The sequence below is a fragment of the Apteryx rowi genome, unplaced genomic scaffold (genome assembly GCF_003343035.1).
Source record: "Apteryx rowi isolate R43461 unplaced genomic scaffold, aptRow1 scaffold_907, whole genome shotgun sequence".
NCBI classification, from domain to species: Eukaryota; Metazoa; Chordata; class Aves; order Apterygiformes; family Apterygidae; genus Apteryx; species Apteryx rowi.
Window position 1 is genome coordinate 87,727 of NW_020451213.1, and position 21,555 is coordinate 109,281.

At 38.0% G+C, this 21,555-nt stretch overlaps 1 protein-coding gene across 1 annotated transcript in view; it reads right to left on the minus strand.

The window, feature by feature from the left end:
- Positions 1-21,555, minus strand: part of HECW2 (HECT, C2 and WW domain containing E3 ubiquitin protein ligase 2) — a 118,423-nt gene that overhangs the window by 48,628 nt on the left and 48,240 nt on the right. Inside the window, exons 4-9 of the mRNA XM_026091489.1 lie at positions 17,710-17,785; positions 15,070-15,239; positions 12,433-12,575; positions 8,775-8,875; positions 5,911-7,254; positions 4,047-4,142 (exon numbers count right to left, since the gene is read on the minus strand). Coding sequence (XP_025947274.1) covers positions 4,047-4,142; positions 5,911-7,254; positions 8,775-8,875; positions 12,433-12,575; positions 15,070-15,239; positions 17,710-17,785 — 1,930 coding nt within the window. The remainder of the gene's footprint in view (positions 1-4,046; positions 4,143-5,910; positions 7,255-8,774; positions 8,876-12,432; positions 12,576-15,069; positions 15,240-17,709; positions 17,786-21,555) is intronic.

Sequence of the window (21,555 nt, forward strand, 5' to 3'; positions counted from 1 at the left end):
ATATTAGAAGTCTAGCATTAACCATTACATTCTTTGATCTCCTGCAACTACAGCGTCTTAAGAAAGACCAGAACATGACATCTTGGTACCATAACTGCTGAGAAATACCACTGTGTTTATTAATAGCACCCTACGTACAGCCAGGCAGAAGGAAAAGACAGCAGCATGAGATCGCCTGAGTCAAATAATCTTTCTCTGTCCATATCACACAGGTTCTCTGGCCCTTTCTCACAGAGCAGAGTAAAAATTGCCCTTCTGCCCTGGCCAGGAGTTCCTTAGCATTAGCGAATTGCTGCAGAAGTCAGTAAAGCTGACCATGACACACCGCCTGCACCCGCTTTTTCGTAGCCACCATTTGGTATCTTTGCAGACTGGGTTGCACGACAGCCTCCTGAGCAACGAGATGGTCCCATGGAGACAGTAGGCACTGGCGCCATGGCAGGAGCAACCATCGAGCAGAAACCAAGGCACTGGCACCACGTCCCAACCACCTCTCTGGCTTTTCAGTGCTCGGTGGAAACCAGGTGCACGCAGCACCTAAGCATTAGTTTGTAAGCAATCTGGGCCACAAGCACTGTCGTCCTAGTTAGCTATATAATGAGCAAGATACCAGGGCACCGATCATGGCTGGGGGCTAAAAAGAGTATTTTCTATAAAACAACCTGATCAGACAGGATCTGATTCTTGAACATGAGCAACTGCAGAAAACATGCAAATCCTTTAGGATGTCAGCTGAAAAACTACCTTTAAGAACTCAAAAGTTTTCTAGAAGAGACTTTCTATATTCATGTCTAGGTGAAAACATCAGTCACAACAATTTAAAAGACCACTGGCTAGCAACCAACTCTAAATGACTGCTGTTCCTCAAGGAAACAGGGTATAAAAATATCTCGACAGGAGAGAAGCAGAACTAAATAATTCTACTGCGAAGCATTTAATACTGACAGCCTTAAAACCTCAGGCTTCGTTATTGTGTGCGTATTCTGACTTCTGTCAACTCTTGGAGGCAGCTAAGTGGCTCACTGCATTGCACCGTGGGGCCTGAGCTGAGTCACCAAGAGGGCAGAAAGGCAAGTTTTGAAATAAACTGAATGTGTCATCCCTGCAGGACAGCTGCATATTTTAGCTGGCCATAATGCAAATTACTCTTCTATCTTTATGATGTACAATTAAAACAGTTTACTAGTGTCTAGAGCATTATTAGTGCATACAAGAGCTATGCAGGAAAGTAAACCCAGAGGAAAAAAATAAAAAGCACAGCTCAAAATAGCAACAAAGAGAACTCTTTAAAGGAACAAATTTCAGTGCCCTTGGGGAAAAAAGATATTTTGATGTCTTCYTTCTCCAAATCTGGACAAAAGTCCAAAATTTTGAAATCTACTGTCAATTAAAAATAAAAATTCAAAATAAACAAAATTATATCGATGTCAAGGTTATGGTTTGATCACTCCATTTGCTATTCAAAATATAACACATTTCAAAGTTATTCCAAACAAAAACATTTCATTTTTATCTCAATAAAAGCAAAATTTTCRATGTTTCAACATTCTCTGAAAACTGTTTCCAATTTTTTTCTCAAAGAAAATAAAGATTGAAATAGGTGTTCCTGTGCAAAGCTCCCATTTCCAAAAAGCAGCATCTTCTGCTGAAATGAAGAGAGTGGCATCTTCTGGTGAAGTAAAAATACTCACTCAAAACATTTAACCAGCACTTGTAATAAACCAGCAGTATTCTGGCCAAGCATAGAATTGTCCATTGTAAAAAAAATAAAAAATAAAAAAAAAAAATAAAAAGTCTTTTGTAAATAGAAAAAATAGAAAAAGTTTAAATTTGTGAATTCATTATTTTGTTGATGTGAAACCCTAAGACATTGTATATTTGTTGAGATTTCCCTTGTGGTGATTATACTTCAAATTCTGATATACAGTCACCATTTCTGTGATGTGATCTTGACCCAGAAAAGCATTTTTGTGTTCATTCAACGTTAAACACACAAGTTTAAACACTTGAGCAAYGATTTCTCAAGTTGAGCACCCACATCAGTGCTGTGATGGACAARGATTATCTTCCGTTAGTCAAATCATCGTTAGTCAAATGTATTACAAAGAACCTCATTTTCAAAAACTTGAAAGTGATGAATTGCAAAACTGTAATTAATCAAGGTTGTTCAGTCAAGCCGCTATGATCTGCTGATCTTTTCCTAGGAATGTAGCAATTACAGCATAAAGTTGCATGCTGTGAAGTCGCATGTTGTAGGTGGACATACTAGATGAATATTTCAGTTCTTCCTCATGTTCTTTAACTTAACCTACGCGCAACTGAAAGAAATAAGCCTACCTTTCTTTCTCTGTTTCAGATTCTGATGAAACAACAAATACAATGCAATCTAGATTATGAAGAAATTACTGTCTATAGAGAAAACATTCAGAATATGATTTTGAGTTACACTACTGAAATTGTTACATATCCAAAGCAGAGTTAAAGAGAGAAAAACCAAATCTAGGCAACAATTAGTATTTAAGATTTTATTCACATTAGCATATGAACGGTCTACATAAACATGGCATTTGGCTTTGATTTTATAGGGGTGTATGCGTATAYACATGCCCATGTGTGACTGTGCAAGATCCCAGTAAATGACAGAAATGTTAGCACACCACACAGCCAAATCTTTTTGATTAACATTCCAAGACTTCTTCCAAGTAGTTATTATAGTGCATAGTTTGCTTTTGAAATCAAAAAGGCAATCCATGCATAAAGCACTGCCCTATAAAAGCTATCTGTATGCATTTCTAGTTTATTACACCTGATCTCTGAGCATTTCCCAAAATATTCTGCCTTTTTCAGTATGAAAAGTGATAAAAATACAAATGAAGTATATTTCTCCCAGGCACAATATTGTAAAAAGCAATACTAGTTTACTGAGGTGGTAGTTAATTAACTTTGGCATCTGTGGACAGGTCTAAGTTGTTATGTACACTGATTATTATGAAAAGAGCAGGAAGTTAAATCTTCTCATCACCCTGGCATTTCAATACATAGTTATATCTGTGTTCTGATATCAAGCTCCTTACAATTACCTTCTCTAATTACAAATTAAACACAATCCCATTCCACACAGCAAAACTGGAATATATTCATTTTACATTAAATATCTGAATTTCTGACTCCTTTAAAATAATACAGCTTTGCCACTGACTTCAATGTGTCTGAATTTCACTCATTGCGTTTCCTTCTGCTAATGATCACAGCCTTCAAAACCATTATTTGTTCCTAATGCAATAATGTACATTAAATTAGGAATGGTATAGGCTAGACTAACGGAAACTGATAATGGGTCCACTTAGGAATTTTTTAAACATAATATTTCTCTACTGACTGTGCAGTTTTTGGGGTTTTTTTTGGTCCTTTCGTTAAATATCTTATACTGATTAGAGTATCATTGCTCCAGATTTAGCCTAGGGCATCTGTCCAACAGTTGGGAATGATATATTTTCCATATGTACTAGAGAAATGGGAAATGACAATTTCTCAGCCAAATTAGGAGCATGCAACAATTGCTTAATACCCAGGTTTATTTTATACTCAAAAAGTCTTGACTCTGTCTCAGAAAAAAAGGGCAAGTAACACAGACACCTTTCATCTAATCTGTGGAAAGGAGACTGAAAGACATTACACATTTCTTTGTAGATCATCACCATATATGAAGCATTGATAGCTTTCAGAGTGCCTCATACAGCGTATCACCTCACCTCCTTACCCATGTGTACTGCATGCTGAAAAGGCAGCATCATTCTTTCCTACTTCTCAGCAAGTTTCGCTTAGCAAGTCTGTATACATCAGGTGTAATTATCATAACACATCCTGAGAGTTTGCAGACAGAGCACAATGCCTTCTGCAAAACAACCCTAGACTTAATCATCATTCCTCACTTAGAGCTACTGTTTCTCATTTTCAGTTCTCACATTAAAAAAAAAAAAAGTAATGAGAACTCAGTAATGAGATCTAAGCAGCCTATCCCCCAATTAAAGTATGAAGAACCTCACTTGGTGGTAGAGCCTCATCCACTCTCTGGTACCGGCTAACATCCTGACGTACCGAAGGCAGCGACCTCAAGGGCTGATGGCCATTGGCTTGAGCACCTAGAATCAAAATGCCCATGAATTATTTTTCAGTCAATACGAGAAAGCCCCCAGAGTTCTCTCTAAAGTGAATAAGAGGTGTTAAAGCTTCTGTATCACATTTTAGGATACTCCTAATACTCATCTGGCTTTTCAGGCAAAATAAGTTATGTCTACAGTTTAGGGCAAATGTTTTCTCCAGCATGCTCTGCAACCGTAGTCCTGAAACTGTCACCTCTTGGGGCATGCTGCAACCCCCAATGACCAAGGGAAACTGGGGCACAGAACAGCAGTGTGTGCCTGAGCCATGGCCCAGCAAGTGATAAAGCTCTGGCTGGTCACCGCAGAAACCTGCTGCAAGACTCAAAGGTGAAAATCCAYGGACCTTCCTTGCTGCAGCTACGCTGATCTGCAAAACATGATGCAATCTGACACCTACGAAAAAGGCCCCTTAATGTCTACAAGATCATGTAAAGGAATATATTGACAGTATTTTAATAAGGTATACCAAAATTATTCTTTCTAAATCAAAGACCTGTTATGAAGGAAAGAAATAAAAAGACGTAAATTCCCCCCGCCCAATAAAAGCTTATAACCAGTAGAGAACTAAACAGTGTTTCTCAAACTAAGTTAATAAGTAATTTCACTAGAAAAATTTACACTTTGCTTCATAAAACACACACCAAGTAGGCTGATAGTATAGATATGTTGCACCCACAGCCCCTCTGGATATAATAATAGGCAATAAGATCTGCCCAATATTTCCATGATATAAGCAGGTGTAGAATTTTATTTTGTACTTTTTTTTTTTTTTTAAACAGAGTATGTACTATTGTTCCCTGAGATTTCTGGTGCAATTTAGTACTCTCAAAACTGAAAAAATAATTTGCTCTTCAGGAATATTTATTTAATTTCAATAAACCTTTATGGTAGAGATTATTTACTATAAACATATCCAGAACAGAATGAACTTCAAAAGACAGGGAAAAGATCCCAAACTTCAGAAACATTATCAACAAGATGCATCTAACAATCCTACTTGATTGCACCCACTTGATGACATCCACCTCAATCCCTCCACTCAAAGAAAGGGAGTGAATGAATCCATTGTGAAACGCACTTGGGAATGATCTATTGTGGACACATTTCTATTTTCAATGAACTTAGTGACACACAAAATTCTCAAGTGATAAAATAATTTTACAACTGGTGAACATTTTAATAYAGTTAACATGAGTAATGCATTCCTCTCCCCTCATGGTTCCAACTGCRCTAGGATGTGTCTATACAGATGAGGAACTGGAAAATATAGGCTAATCAGCCTGAAGTGCAACCAAAAACTGATTTTTTTTAATTATCCTTGTGGTTGTTTGCTAAAATATACGTGTATTTTTTTCACCTCATAAACAGTCCAAAGAAAATATAAATTCATTTGTATTTCATAGTTTCCACACTTTGTTTTTCCCTTGTTACCTTTTTGATTAACCAACAGGGTAATACTGCAGAATTCTTCACCCTTATCACYACTCTCTCAAAAATTAAATTTTTCCAATTTCAAAATAAACATATCCTGGATATTTTGGTTTTGAAAAAAGAACTTTTTCTTCATTTTAAAATCCCTCAGAGCCTCTTGAATAAAGAAATAAACCTCAAGGGAACAAAAAAATCTTGAAAGATAATGAGAATTGAGAGATTAAGATTTTTATTTTCAGTTGTTCATTTTTTAAATAATTTTCAATGGCTGCAGAAAGGACAGGCAACTTCAGACCGTGCCTCCTGCAGATATTACCTCCAGTAGCTCCTTCAACCTCTGCTGTGGCACCCTCACAAGCTGCTTGGGCTCCTTCAGTTTCTTCATCTTGAGACTGGCTATTGGCAGCTGCCGCCTGCAGGCTACTTCTTCTTTGCCAAATTTCTTCTGCTTCCTCTTGGTCTTGCAATTCACCTGCTTCAGCCTCCTGTACCTCCTCCTGAGGGACCTGTACTGCAGGTAAAGAGCCAGAAGTACTTGTAGAGTCCTGTGTTTCAGCAACAGGCTCAATTCTAGCCACATCAGTGGCACAAGCTGCCTCTTCCTCTTCCTGAGAAGAAAAGGCTGGAGTCTCCGGAGACCTGGCACTTTCAAAAGAAGAACACCGCATTTCAACTGAGGAACGTCGCATGGTTGCACTTTCATTGCAAGAGCTGTCTGCCCCTTCCACATCACTCTCCCCTTCTGGCCTGGTACTAGCCTCACTGACACTTTCTGTGCGAGCAGGATCACTCTGCTCAGTTTCTGATGACACCTGGGAAGGTTCAGACCCTTGATCAATGGATTCTGTTTCACTAGCACCTCTTCTGCTCCCAGCAGCAGCAGCAGCAGCAGCTCCTGAGTCCACACTGCTAGGAGGCTGCTCTGCCTCCTGAGCAGCACATAACTCACTGCCAGCCTGTTCTGCTGGTGTTTCACTTTGAGAGCCTTGTGGGCTTTCACCTCCTGTCACCTGTGATGGTGGAAGCTCTTGGAGAGTCTCTTGCTGGTCATCAGTTGATTGCAAAGGAGCTTCAGAGGCTGAAGCATTTTCATTCTCTGCAGGCCCTTGCATTAYCTGATCTGACAAGTAACTTGAACCATTTCTTTCAACACTTCTTGTAGCACCATTAAGCATCACTAAACCACCATCATCTTCCAAGGAGGATGGAAAACCCAGGTCTTGATGTAGCTCATGCTCTTCTTCATCCGAGTCAATGTGAAGCATAGCATTAAGTCTTGTGTCAGTAGGGAAGCTACTCCTCAGTTTTGGGGAGGCCCCAAGGGGACGCTCACCACAGGCAGATGTCCCAGGTCTGGGATGATTATTGTGTTCTATTGCATCCAGATAGTCATTCAGAGAGTCCGGACGACCTCTGGTAGGTGATGATCTTGAAGCAGTGGAGGTTAACTCATCCTGGTCTGTTTCCAGAATTGTACTAGTCCTTAAAGGGTGTTTGGGAATTGCTTCTCCAGAAGATTCCTCAAGGACTGGCCCATTGGAACACACTGTAGATGTATCGTGATGTCCTGCTGGCATGTCCTCATCATCAGAGGGGCTCCCCAAGTCTCCATTGACAGAGTTCACTCCCAGCAAAGTGCCCACTGTTTCTGGTGAAGCATCTGCAGAGAAACATACAAAGACCAAACATGAAACACATGATGTAGTTACAGACAATTAATTCCATTTTCTTTGAATCACAGGAGTGATATAAAAATACACATCTTTCAAGATGTCTGCTTACTTCAATCAGACAGCTAAGCGAAGAAAATACAATTATATCAATGCAGGCATCTACAACAATGACAGAACTTTCTCTATATAAGTCTATACTATCTTGTAGGATAAAGGAAATTTAACAGTTGCGAATTATCACTGTAAAGGATTCCCATCCTGCTTTCAAATRGCACAGCATTGTCCAGCATCTTGCAAAACTGTCTGTAAAGTCAACTCCACAATCAAGGAACCAGTTTTTTACAGCACATCTCTTGTTTTCAAAAGCAGGATTTACACAAAGGCAGACACTAATGCCATTTGTCATTATGTCCTCAGCAACATGCAAACCAACATCTGAGATGACATGAGGAATCACAAATTGTATACAGATATCAAACTCTACCCACATTTGTTTTAAGTTAGTTTATAGGACTTTTTCACTGTAAAGAACGGGAATCTACCTAAAAAAACATTATTCTGTATTAAGTATGTTACAGCAATAAATATAAAAGGGAAAATGAAAGCGAGCCATCTCATTTGAGAGATGAGATGATAATTCCCCACATGGGAATTAAACAGCACAGAGTTGAATAATCCAGCTATAAGTGCCTGTACATTTGTGCAAGAAATTTAAAAATGAAATCACTAAACTGGAATGGCTGGCAACAAACAGATCTTAATACAAGAGTGTTTTTAATGGTGACAGAGCAAAAATTAATGAGATACAGGACCCACATAGCTACAAACAAGGCAGGGATGGTTTTATAAAGTTAAAAGATAGGGCAATATTTCACTACCAGAAAGATTTTACCAAGTCTAATGAAGTAGAATTTAAGCACATATAGGCCTAAATAGACATACATTATGTCATACACATGCAACTGTACTAGCAATGTTCTGCTACTTGCCTTCAGGACAGGAAAAAAAGGGAAATAAAAGAATGGCTTAATGGAAGCATGTATTCTTCTAACTGTAACAGATATTCTCAGTTCTGAGCAGGACAGAGTCCTGTAAAAGGGGAAATGACAGGGTGATCTGCATGTACGCTAGCAGAGGAGGAGAGCACGAGTGGAACCTCACTTGCAACTGTTTATTTCAGCTGAAGGTAGCCATCGTATGTGCCACAGTGTGATCAGAAACAATGAATCAGATTAACTTATCTGCCTCATAAAATGAGAATACATCCATTTAAAATATAACTATAATAAAACAGAAGAACAATAGGATAAGTATTGATATTTTAACAATAGCATCTCCAAAGAAGGACTTGAAATACCTAAAATTTGACTCCCGCTAGAAAAATCTGTAACATAGGCACTGTACACAATTGAGAATTACTTATCATAGAAAATCCTAGAAAGAGAAATACCATAGAAATTCTCTCTATACAACTATCTAAAGATCCAGATCACTGACAAATTCTCACCTTCATGAACAGAAGATGTGATTTCCACTTTGAACTGGAGATATCCACTTACATGATCAGCTGGGAGCCTTCTGCCAAGATTATAGCTGAGAATCTGGTCTCTGCAAAAACAAAGATATTGGTCTTTATAATTTTAACTGCTTTATTTTTACTTTTCCAGTATTTTATATCAGACATTCTTATCAGATAGAGTCAGCATGCACTGACTCTACTGCACTCTTAAAATTAGTCTCAAATTGTGGCTTGTATGGAGAAGGACAAACACCAGCAATGCCCTAAAACACCATTAGTTAACAGATAAAATAACCTGACACACTACTTTTTATCATTTCCAAATATAGATTGTGCCCCAGAAATTCTCATACATCCCTAAACTTGCTCTTAATTCCAAAAGAAACCAAACTGTAAAGGAACCCTTTTCCTCTACCTCCTCCCTCCCCCAAATTAAAACATTTATATTTTGTAATTAACAAAACCTTGTCATTTTTGAAAACATTCTGCCCCCTTGTGGCTTTTACTGTACACAAAATTCCCAGCTAATTTTTTCATTTTCGATAAAGCATGTTCCTATTTAGAAAAGCTTTTAATGCTTGGATTTAACTTCAAATATGTGCTTACAACTTGTTGAATTCAATGGGACTCAGACTTGATCAAGTACTTGTATCAGCTTGGGACTTAGGATAAGATCCTAGGCTACACATTCTTATTAGGCACAGCCATAATCCAGAGCCYACGGTTTCCTCCAGCTCAGCTGAGGCAGCTGAGGGGAAGGGAGGGTCCTCTTGAAAATCTCCCTGGGAAATTAGCACTATTTATGCAAATAAATTTACACTGGTATAAACATTTCTCCTCTACTGGGAGCATTCTTATTGCAACATGAGTGACAAACTAAAATGAATTCTTCTAAGCAAAGTTCTGCAAGGTAATTATACAAATAAGCTGCAGCAGTTTGCATCCAAACATTAGCTTTTAGCGAAAAAAGTCCAGAGTGGACAACCTAAGGCAAAGCAGACTCCTCAGGATGCTCTAGGGGCCACAGTGCACCAAATTACTGCAGCATCTGTGTCGCAGATTCATCGCTCCGTACTCCAGTTGCAATTATGCAGCTAGACTTGGGGCATCCTCAGAAGATTGTCATTTGAGATTTCCACAGGTCTGTGTGAGGTTCACACTACTCTAGGCCGATCAAGATCAGAGCAGGCCATGAAATGAATAACGCCTGCTCTGGATTCAGTGAATCAATACTAGTTCATTCTCATGCTTGCATATGATATTTTCTATGAAATTCAAAGCCACTTGCCCATTTCACTGTGCAAACTTGGGAGCTCGACTGACAGCTAATTTTAGGCCTGAATTCTAGCACCATCTGTCTGAAGAACGGCTGGTTCCAGAATTCACCTTTTCATTAACACTAATCATTAATACGAGGAGGGGCAAATTAAGTGCATGGCATACAAATTTTCAGACTTCATTCATGTAATCTTTTCAAGTTTACACTTTAACCTGTCCCAGCAGAGGGTTTCAGTTGTCCTTAAYGTCACCCACAATGAAGAGGAAGAAAGCAAAAATGTTTTACTTGCTTGACAAAAAATAAAATAAAAGAATAATGGCAACTGATTGCATATGTGCTTCATTTCTGCTTCATGTCTGTATTACCCACTCCTTTCCTTTACAAAGTTTCTGGCTAAAGGWCTGTCTGTCTTTAGGATACCTAGGAAAACAGAACCCTGATAACTGCTTGGCACACAAAAAACACAAATAGGCATAAATTACAGATAGAAGCAAGAATATCTGCAAGACTTACTTAAAGTCTATTCTAACAGCAGCATGGCAAAAGCAAACTGAATACTTACCCAGGTTCTTCCTACATATTTATTATACACCCCTTTCTTTCCTAAAAAAATCTGATTTATCAAATATACATAACTGAAGTATGGAGAAGAAAGCTGAAAATCTCTTCCAGAATTTTTGGTTTGGGGGGGGAGGGGGAGGTAGTAGAAAAGAATTGAGCACATATGGATGAACACAGCAAACAAAGTAGGTAGTTCCCAGACTTCACACCATGAGAAATCGCAGGACAGAAAAACATTTGGGGATTTAGCATGGAAATGAACACCCTGAACCAGATTTTGAAACAAATCTATGTCACCATGCTGTTCCCGAGTATCTAGCAGTGTGCAAATTTATTAGAAAAAGCTCCTTGCTCCAACTTATAACAATTTGTTGAAACTCAGAGATGAAACATTTCTTAGTAAAGTTAGATTGCATGTACACCTGAACTGCACTTGGATACCATTACAAAGYATATGGGCAGGCCTTTCTTTCTTTCTTTCTTTCATTTTCTTTTAAACAAATTCTGTATCAGAAGACACCATCAGAATTTTAAGCTACCCTTACACTTTTATTCTTATTTTACTTACCAGTGTAACCACCACTTTGGAAATTTAAAGCTGAAAACTGTTTTCAAATTGAATTTGCTTTTCTCCATTTATGCAACTTGTTATTTTGATGGGAATATCTGTGAAAAAGGAGGCAGTAGTTTATATCCTGCTTTTTGTACAAAAGCGTGATGATACTGCCATGCTCTTAAGCTCTCAAGGAAGAAAACATTCTTCCATTCTTCCTTGTGGGCCTCATCCCCACTTAAACTTAATGGAGACACATTAACTTTGGTGGACTTTGAGTTAGGCCCGATACAAAACATATTTGAACAATTCAGTTCCTCCCATTGTCTTTTGAGGAATTATTTTTTCTACCTGATTTGTTAAATATAGCATATAAAGGTCAAAAGATTCTGGCAAAATAACATACTGTACAATACTGTTTTTTCTTAAATGTAAAATTATATTTCTGCACACACTGCTGCACCTCCAGTCATTTGCTTCACMCCAACATATCACAGTGCCCAACTGTGAAGTTGTTGTCTTAGACTCTTCTCAGTGCATATTGTAGCCCAGTTTGATCATACATTTGACTGTATTCTGATCCCTTCCAGTGACCAGTCTGAAGCTTAAAAAAAAAAAAAAACCTCAAAATCTCAAAAACGTGTTTCTTTAAAATACTACAGATAGCCAACAAAAAAAAAAACAGATTTTTTTTTTAAACAGCACAATAGATTTTTAATTTTGAGTCTCATCAGTGCTCTGTTCACAGTTGCTAAGGCAATTTTAGTGGTGTAATATCACCTACATTCTGAAAAGCAACCAGCCACAGCCTTGCAGTTCTGCTCACTTAGCTGAAGGGATATTAAAACTCTGATTATTAAACTGACAATTAAAAATGCTTTAAGTGTAAAAGTAGTGAGAAAATAAAATCTGCTTGTTCTAAAGAATTTGCACACAATCGTATAGAACTGTGCTAAACAGTAACTTGCTTCTGGGTTAGTTAGCCACAGGTAAAAATTGTTTGTGTAAAGAAACTAAGTTAGAAACAAATTACACACACGTATACACAAACATGGGTACATTCAGAACAGGCTAAGAAACAGATGTTTTCCAATCAGGCAATACGGCTACATATTCTTAGTAAAGATATTTATTAAATTTCCTAATACAGATTCAATAGGTCTGTAAAGAATTAGCTGGATAAGGCTGCTCTGGGCCAGTATCCCAGATGCTGAGTCTCACTGATCAGTGAAAGTTAGCATTAAAAATTTTACCCAATTGCATGTCTCTCCAATAGTCTCTGAACTGGTATGGTTAACTTCCCAAGAAAGCGCTTGATGATTGGACGACTCTTGGCAAATTTGTCTTTAACCTCAATTTCCAGGACATCTGTTAGAAGTGCAACAAAAGAATATTTCTGGAAGGAAAGAACATATTTGACACCACATCAATATACCTTTATTCAGAAAGTATGAACATAATTACTACCAGTTTGCAGTGAACTCCAAAAGCAATAACTGATGAGTGCAGCAGTTTCCATACTGCAGAACAATGTCAACAACATTTAGTAAGAACTGTATTTCCGCACATATAATCAGCCTCTCAGAAAGCCCATGCCTTTACCGTTCCTCAAAAATAAGTGCTCAGGAGAAAACCACACTGCAGGAAAGCACTTTGGTCCATGCCAGAAAGGAGGAACCAGTGTATCCTAATGCTTGCTTCAGTTTAGACAGTAGAAAGTAAAAGGAGAAGGAATCCTTACTGTACTATGCCAGGGAATAGAAGAGTAGCAGCGTCAGTGCAAGGGGAAGGAGGAAAGAGTCTCTTTCCAGGCTGTGCTTCAAGAACTTCCCTTCTGTCACCACAGTGTTGCTGAGTTAATTTTCTGTGTACGTGACAAAGTCAGAAACACACAGTATTTTTGTGAACACTGGAACTAAAGGAGCAGAATTTCATGTAGATTTTTGATCCAAAGTTCACAAATGTTCTCAATGAACAGTGAAAGGTGTTAAGCTTCAACCGAAGCTTTTCCTGCACTTGGGGCATTTATATCACATGGTGCTAATTTACAAATGATTTCCTGATGTCTAATAAAGTCATTCTCCCACCTTTCCTTCAGAGGGAACACTATCACAGTCACACCTTCAGCCTAGCATTCATTTTCACAAAATTTATGAATACTTCATCTCCAAGATCTGTGTTGCTCTGTCAAACTTGACTGAAGATGGCCGAGAGATTCAAAACCGGTACAGGGGCAGATATATGAGCGTGCGTGCGTGCACACACACACACACACACACGCACGCACGCATGCACAGCATGCTGACAAACTCCCTTAGGAACACAGGTTTAGAAACCAAAGATTTTTTTTCCTCTAGATTATAAGATGTTTCAAACAAACAAAAAAGTATGGGTCAAATCTACTCAGAAAAGCCTATGTTATCCTCCATTTTTAGGATCTCGGAGCAAATCACGACTTCAGTACAATGGCTAATGTACGTCTAGCTGGATAGCTAAAGATGTATCGAACAGAGTACAAAACAAGCAAAAACCCTTCAGCTCCACTATAGACATCAACTAAATATATTCAAAAACAGCAATTAAATTGGGTCAGGAATAAAATCACTTTCTTATGCAGCATAAATGGCAGAGTTGGGATCCTGTGATAAACAGAACTTAAAATTTGTCACTCTCAGTTTGCTATAAAATTGCATATCATTTTTCAGAAAGGAGTAGAGGTAAAAAAGGATCAATTCTGCACCACTAGTCCAGCATATGTGATGGGATCATGAGTTGGTATTGTCAGAGCATTGCTACGGGGAAGATCCAGCAGTTAAAGCAAGATGATGTAATGTATGCTCCAGTGAACATTATCACTTTTGCAATAAGCTGCAAAAACAGGGGACTGAAGGAGAAGGATGGGGAAAAAYATGAGTAGATTTTCCTACAGTCTACTAGATGGACAGACGGAGAGGCAGACAAAAAGAATATGAATCGATTTAGAGATTAAAACTCTCAAACTCTGAAGTCTTTCACAAATCTACAGTCTTTCTCTCAACCAAGCACTCAAGAAGCAGTGCTAATGCTGGCCCTGCCCTGTCCTGCTTTAGTGCTTGTTCGATTTGCTTACAAGTTGTGGAAATATTCTCCAAGCCCACTCACTGGTCCTCAAAGACTACGGACTTCTGCCATTATGGAGGGGTTTATTTCAACACCATTTCCCACATAACCATTTCTCTTCAAAGGCACAGCTTTGCTTGTGCGCTGAAGCCAGCTGTGGGACCGCATTGCTCCCGCTCCCTCCCTGAGACCTGCACGGCTTACCCAGTACAAACAAACCTGGAAAAGTGGCTTCTGCCAAGCTGCCTTTTTTTCTCCTTGCTAGGTGGTGCTGTAATTCCTTCCTGGGCTTTCCTTTCTACAGCAGCACATACAGTACACCAAAGAGCATCCCGCCTGCCTGACAAAACAGAAACCTTGCCAACTGCTATGTGCAACGAGAGCATCGTTTCTGAATGAACAGTGGCTGCAGTCACAGAGTATGAAYGCTTGCTTATTGCACCTTTTCTTAAAGAGTCTTCTCACAACATATAATCCATTTTAATTAATTTATTCTTGCAATTTCAAGGAATCTACAGGGTTGCTGAATGATTCCAACTCTTGTTAGCAGAGAAGGGAAGGAAAACCTCACAGCAGTGCAGCTTAAACACACAGCTTAAACATGCAGATGATAGCTGTTTGTGTCCAACAACAGGGTTTCCTGAATTACTCTAATTTGTGTGTCATTTTAAATCACTAGCTACAAAATAGGCTCGCAGCCTTCAGACAGTCAGGACCAATGCATAAAGAGGAAAATATAAGCCTTGTACACTGCATCAGCTGGCAGACAGCTCTTAAAAGGCATACATTACCTCTCTGTGCCAAATAGGATTAGTTGTGTTACTGATGATAGTCGACCTTCTTTCCTGACCATGATGAGCAAATGTAGGAAATGTACTTTTCTTGCCTGGCTGAATGGACATCTTTAGATAAGGATCAGGGTTGAAGAACATGCCTTTTTTAAGTCCAACTGCTCTAATATCTTTAAGCAAGAAAAGAAGGAAGAAAAAAAGAATGCAGTAATTAAAACTAGTTCATGAAGTGGCATATTCCTAAAATATTACCCAGGAAATCAGTTTACCCTAAACCACTAAATAAAGCAACTTAACATTAGTCATACAGTAACTGGTGCACGGAAGATAGTTAAAGCAGGAAGTCAAGTGTTTTCCCAAGAGACTATAGAGAGGAAAGGTATCAATATCCTCATTTACATTCTGGCCTCCAGTCATTTGTAACACAAAATATAGCATGAACTTTTAACTTACACACAAATGTTTTTCTCAGTACTTAAGGTATTTCCACTCTTAAAAAACCCACAGTACTTGCTCTGTTTCTGGATGAGGGAAAGCGACTAAGATAAAAAACTGTATAGGAGGTAACACAGTGAACTCATGCTTTCTCAGAGTTGAGACTTTGAGAAACACAGTTTCAAATATTCATTAACAAGATTGCTCTGGACTATGATGCACACTCTCCCAGCTTGGAGGAAGACAAACTATCCCACACCAAAGGAGGCAAGGTCTTCTGAAAACGCTTCTTTCCATCTATGGAAAACTTTGTACTGTAACTTCTTGCAACTTGCCATAATAAGGAATGGCTTTGTTGGATGCATATTCTCATGCCTAAGGACATTAATGAGCGCATGAGCTTCAATAAGAGCAAAAAGAAAGAGGGCATTTTTAATAAAATATTAGATTTTAAACTTAACTGTAAAACATTTCTCTGTTTAGGCTTGCTGTAGCAAAAGATTTTTTTGCCTTTCTCCATTAGGTACTCTAGCATGTAGCAAGCAGTCTTCATGACCCTACTGCAATTGGAACATACACACTTAGATGAGCCATTTATACATGAAGGCAAAATTCAGTGCACTAAAATGAAATGCCACACCTATGGATTCAGTTAAAAAAAAAAAATCCTACCTAATGTTCAGAATTAAACTGCATAGTAGAAATACAATGAAATAGCAAGTAGCTCCCTTTAAAAACATCAACTCTGTATGCACAACAACAGCAAACATGCACAGAGCTCTCTATCATGATCTCTGAACTAAAGCCATTCAGAAACTGCTTTGCCAGGAGAGAGCACAGAGATGCTTCTGACAAAGGCAGCCTGCTGTGTCCAGTGGTGCATGGCAGTCCACCAGCTGTGAAAGGCGAGACAACCACGAAGAGACTAAGGCTCCCTAGCAATGAAAAGACACACTGTTTTCCCCCATTTAAAAAAATATCTACATGATTTAATTTTATATCAGTCTACACAAGCACAGATTACGAACCTGTAAGATCTCCAGGCATGAAGCAGATGATTTTTCAATTCCATTAACAAACTTATTTCACACTGATTTGCTAATATGGTAATATACTATACAATGTTACTAATGATGTATGAAATACACTGTCATGATTTATAAATGGCACCTAGTCAGGAAGATTCAGCCAACCGGCTCACTTAAGTTTTCCTCATTCATTTTAGAGACTGCTATGAAACATCCATCCTTTGCCATCATTTGATCCTCAACAATTTGATGTGTGTTCAACCAAACGTATTTTCTTAAAGTGGTCTTAACAAAGACTTGGAGGGACACACATTTCAAATAACCTTCTTCAAATTGTACCAAAGGAAGGAAAACCAGAGAAATTATTTCACTTGCCTTGTTTTTTTCCCTTCCAGATTCTAGTCTGCAGTTACAGGACAGAAGCCCAAGGAATGAGAAATTTAAAGGAAATGCGTAAGTGCCTACAACTATAGCAACAGGTGAATGAAGACACTGTCACCATAGCTCCTTGGGTCCAGAAGCCAATTTATCTGTTTGGTGCTAGAAAACTATCAAATCCTGCCTATGTTCTGCAAAGCTCTCCATATATCTTCTTCTGTATACCTTCCGCCTGACTGCACCAGTGCTTCCCTATCTCCTCTTACATGCCTTCTCTGAAGAAACATTTTGAAAGTCATTAGTTCTACCCTTGGTTTTTGAATATTCGTGGTCTAGTGCTAATTAAAACAAGTGAGCCTGGTAAACTGTACCCCTCAGCTATTTTTCAGTAGTGACAGCTTAGCTCTCTCTGTTACAAGTAAATATAATTTTTAAACCACCAATTGCAGCCATTGCTTTTTTACTGCTTTCTTCAAAGGGATGGGACAAACTTGCAATTTATTTCGAGGCTAAGTTTTTCACTCTTCAATCTGAGAGGAATTGTCCCTTGGGCAAACTGAAAATTTCTGCACATTTCTCATGCTGAGATCCACCAAATCCATTTCTTTAATTCCTAGAGATTTGCAATTCTAGCTAGTTTTCAACAAACAGAAGTTTCTCCCCCAAAATAACATCTTTCAAGCCACTAGAGTGAACTCCTAGAGAGGCTAAGAAAGAAATGCATTCTGCGTTTGAATATTTTAACACAATTTTTTCTCTTTTTGTAAAAATAATTTGCAAAAACTAGATTGCTTTTTACCTGACAGGGTAAAGCTGACCAACTTCCGAGAGTGCTGGGCTCCAGAAGCACCTTCATCCATGCCTTCTACTCCCATCTGAAGAGGAGAAAAAATAAAGTGTATCCCAGAAGTTTTCATCTGTTTTTATACATGTTTGACAACGATTAGGCAATTGTAGAGTAGTAGGCAGGGGAAGAATCTGACCAACTCCTGACTACTACCCACAGGAAAAGTTATACCATCTGTTTCTAGGAAAACATCTACTATTTATACCATGTGGTGTTAACATACCAATCCTTGGAACCATCAGAACAGAGCATATATAGGCTATTATATGGGAAGAGATGATTAATCAGAAAAAAAAAAAGTATTTTCTTATGGGTTTTGGTTTTCTAAAACTGATCAACAGTATGAATTGGTAATATATACCAAAGTATGAGCTAGCCAGTGATAGTACGTGTAACTTTTGTTGATTTTCACAAACAGAAAGTTTACTTTGCAACAAAAAAGATTCGGCAAAGAGATCACGGATAGACTAACAAAAGTCTTCAGATCTATGAACAAAAAAATATATATATTTTTATATATATATATATATTTTTTTTTCTTAAAGAAAAGCATGTCAGTTATCTAACTATGAATGTGATCTAAAAGCTATGCTCATATTTCAGAGATTTTCGGGTTTGGTTTCTACTTTTCCTAACAAGGGATTTCTGTATTACTTTAAAAAAAAAAAAAAAGTTTCTCATGTATTAATATGTCCTATTACTATATACACAAGTAGAGTTCTTATGATTAACAGAAGAATTTGCTTTTCAGGAAGAAGATGTGCATCCAGTTAAGAAATTTCAGATAAAAACATTGATGGAATTACATTAAAAGTGAAATGGTTCTGCAGGTAGGCACTGCACTCACTCCCAGACAGAAGAGATTACACAGCCTACTGACAAAGCTTCATCCAGACGCTACACTGGCGATATATATACTAGGAATAAAACAGAAATTCATCTGATCTATTCAGCAATAAAATTAAGTTGAATAAAAATTTGTACACCTATGTGTGTCGATAAAGTACGTAAAGCAATATTTAGCAGCTGGACAGTAGTTTAGAAGATGAACTAGAATTTATGGGATTGATAAATTATTTGGGGAGACTTGATAGCCAGGCTAGAATATGGAAACTGTTAAGAAAACAGCTTTGTACTAACTGAAAATGCAACCATACTTTTTCATAAGCAATTTAATATCATTAACTTTCAAATACTTCCCACGATTAGCAAGCACACTGAAAGAACAAAACCAAAATCAGTGTAAATACTGGAGCAAAATCAACAATTGATACTGCAGAATTTCTTTCTTTGTGAAATTCTCACATTTAGCGTAACACGCAGGCAAACAAATCAAGCGCTAAAGGAAGAGCAATGACGTGGATGCCTGACGTCCCGCCGGGGCTGGGCACACGGTGAGGGAACGCGCTGTGACGGGAACTGACACTGTTCACATTCCAGCCCATTTCCTTTTCGCATCGCTCGATTCATGATTCACCATCATTTTCAAGGTAAAACATTTCTCACCACAATGCTCCAAACTCTACTACTTTCCCACCGAGCACGAAATCATTATTGCAATGACTTTGTACGGAGCCCTGAGCAGCAACAGCTGGCAGGAAGATCAGGAGGGCCTCGAAGACACCGCGGTGGCTTGCGGCTCAGCTTCCTCCGGGGAAGCAGCAAGGAGCTAATGCCTGCGGAGCTGACGCTGGACGGGCAGGACCATAGCAACTAGGCATATTTCAGCGCACTCTCTTTCTTTGGCTTCTTCTAACAGGCACTGATTTCTTGTTAAAAACATCATACAGCAACAAAAAGGCCTTCCTCCTTCTATACACGTTTTTCTGCCAAGTCACTGACTCAGTTTATATTAGGTTACTGTATGAATAATATTGCTTACATAGCTAATCATCACTTTTTATGTTTTATAGAAAATATGACTGCCCACGATTCAGTTATAATACAACGATTTATAACTCTATTCTCTAGCAGTTTTACAGCAGTGGAGTCCCCCACAAAGCTGACATTGCTTCAGACATATCAGTGTCACCATTCACTATACACTGTTTTCCAGTTCCATTACAATCTGAACAGCAATTTCAACTTTTCTGTTCAAATTTCCAAATTTGATCCCACCATAAATACTTAGAATTTTGAACTCCAAAAGCTAGCTCACCTGGGAAATTGTAGTGTTCCTGAATGCTAGATCAGACCCTGTTTTTACACTAGAACAGTGTTCAAACGAACACAACAACAGAATGTTAATTGCTTATCCAAAACATAGGACAGACTGAAATACTTGGTGTGATTTGGCTCTCACCAAATGTCTAACCAYGTAATACCAAAATTCAGAAATTCAGAAAGATCCAAGTAAGCAGGTAACTTATTACAGATTAAAAAAAAGCATGGATGCGTGCCTTGACTCTTTTACCACAACCAACATTTCTGTAGTAAGAGATGTCACCAGTACCAAGAGAATATGATGTCCTCCATTAGACAGTGCTTAAAGTTTAACTCTGAAAATATGAAAATGGTGTGCAGTATTAACATTTAATAATAGGTATACTTATGTACAACTAATCCAAGATAACACTTTTAGGAAGTCTCATCTGAGCTCTCATATGACATTCTTATCAGGGAAACTAACAGCACACTTGTTCGTTAGAGCTCCATACTGTTAGCACAAACATGTTTACATAGAATTACATCTTCTATCAAGAGTATCAGGGTTACGACCAGTCTCCAGGATACTCAGGACTCTGTGCCGCCTTTCAAAGGAAGCAAAAATTTTAATAGTGATACATGGTTAACTACACAATATTGACCAATGACTGACAAACAGGCTGCAGGTAACTCCCAAAGATATAAATGCATATTGAAAGAGAAAAGTTCAGATGTCCTTTTGTGCAGTGAACTTCCAAAATAATGGTGACTAGTATGACAAGGTCAAGAAAACGTAAGAGTTTTAATGGTTTCTCCATTCCAGTATACTCATTCTGCTTCTCAGTAACGATATAGAGCAGCAAGCAGTAACCCACTGTAAGGATAATTTTGAGCCATCCAAAATATGGCTACCTTATAGTCTGCAATTTAAAAAGTGATACTAAAAACAGGGGTTGTTGAGCTCAATAATTGTAGCACAATTTCTAATGTAAAATATCAAAGCTCATATGCCTGCTACGGACCCATATCATTTATAGTCAGTGACAAAGATCTGGCAATTAAATGACAGTATTAGAACAGTAGTTCTAACAGAAAGAACAAAACATTTGGTAGACTGAGATATAAAATCTAGTATAACATATACAATATCACATAGCCATAACATTCACTTGTATGTAGTATACAATGCTGAAAAAGTAGAAGTGAAAGATCAGAGTAAAAGCAGATTAGCTTGAATAACTTGTGCTCTGCAGTATCTTCAACACTGTAGTTGTCAAGACACTATCCTGACAGATGGGGCATTATGTATTTGGCAGCCAACATCAATGAATCAAATGCACTGTGGAACATTAGGTAAGCTGAATATCTAGCCTAATTGATAATCAAAAGCACCTGGATGCAAGTTTGGAAGACTCTTCTTAGAAAAACAGTATGTAGTCAGTTAAAAGTTTTACATTTATTTTAAACAATTTAAAAATTCCTTTAAAACATCCTCTATTTCAGAAGAAGAAATGTCATAATGAAATTGTAATAAGGAAACAATAACTCTCAATAGAGAATTATCTAAATTTCAATGGTACATGAACACTCAAAGAATCCACTTATTTCTGCAAGAGGAGTGTTGTCAAGTCAGTCTTATTTTTTATATTAATA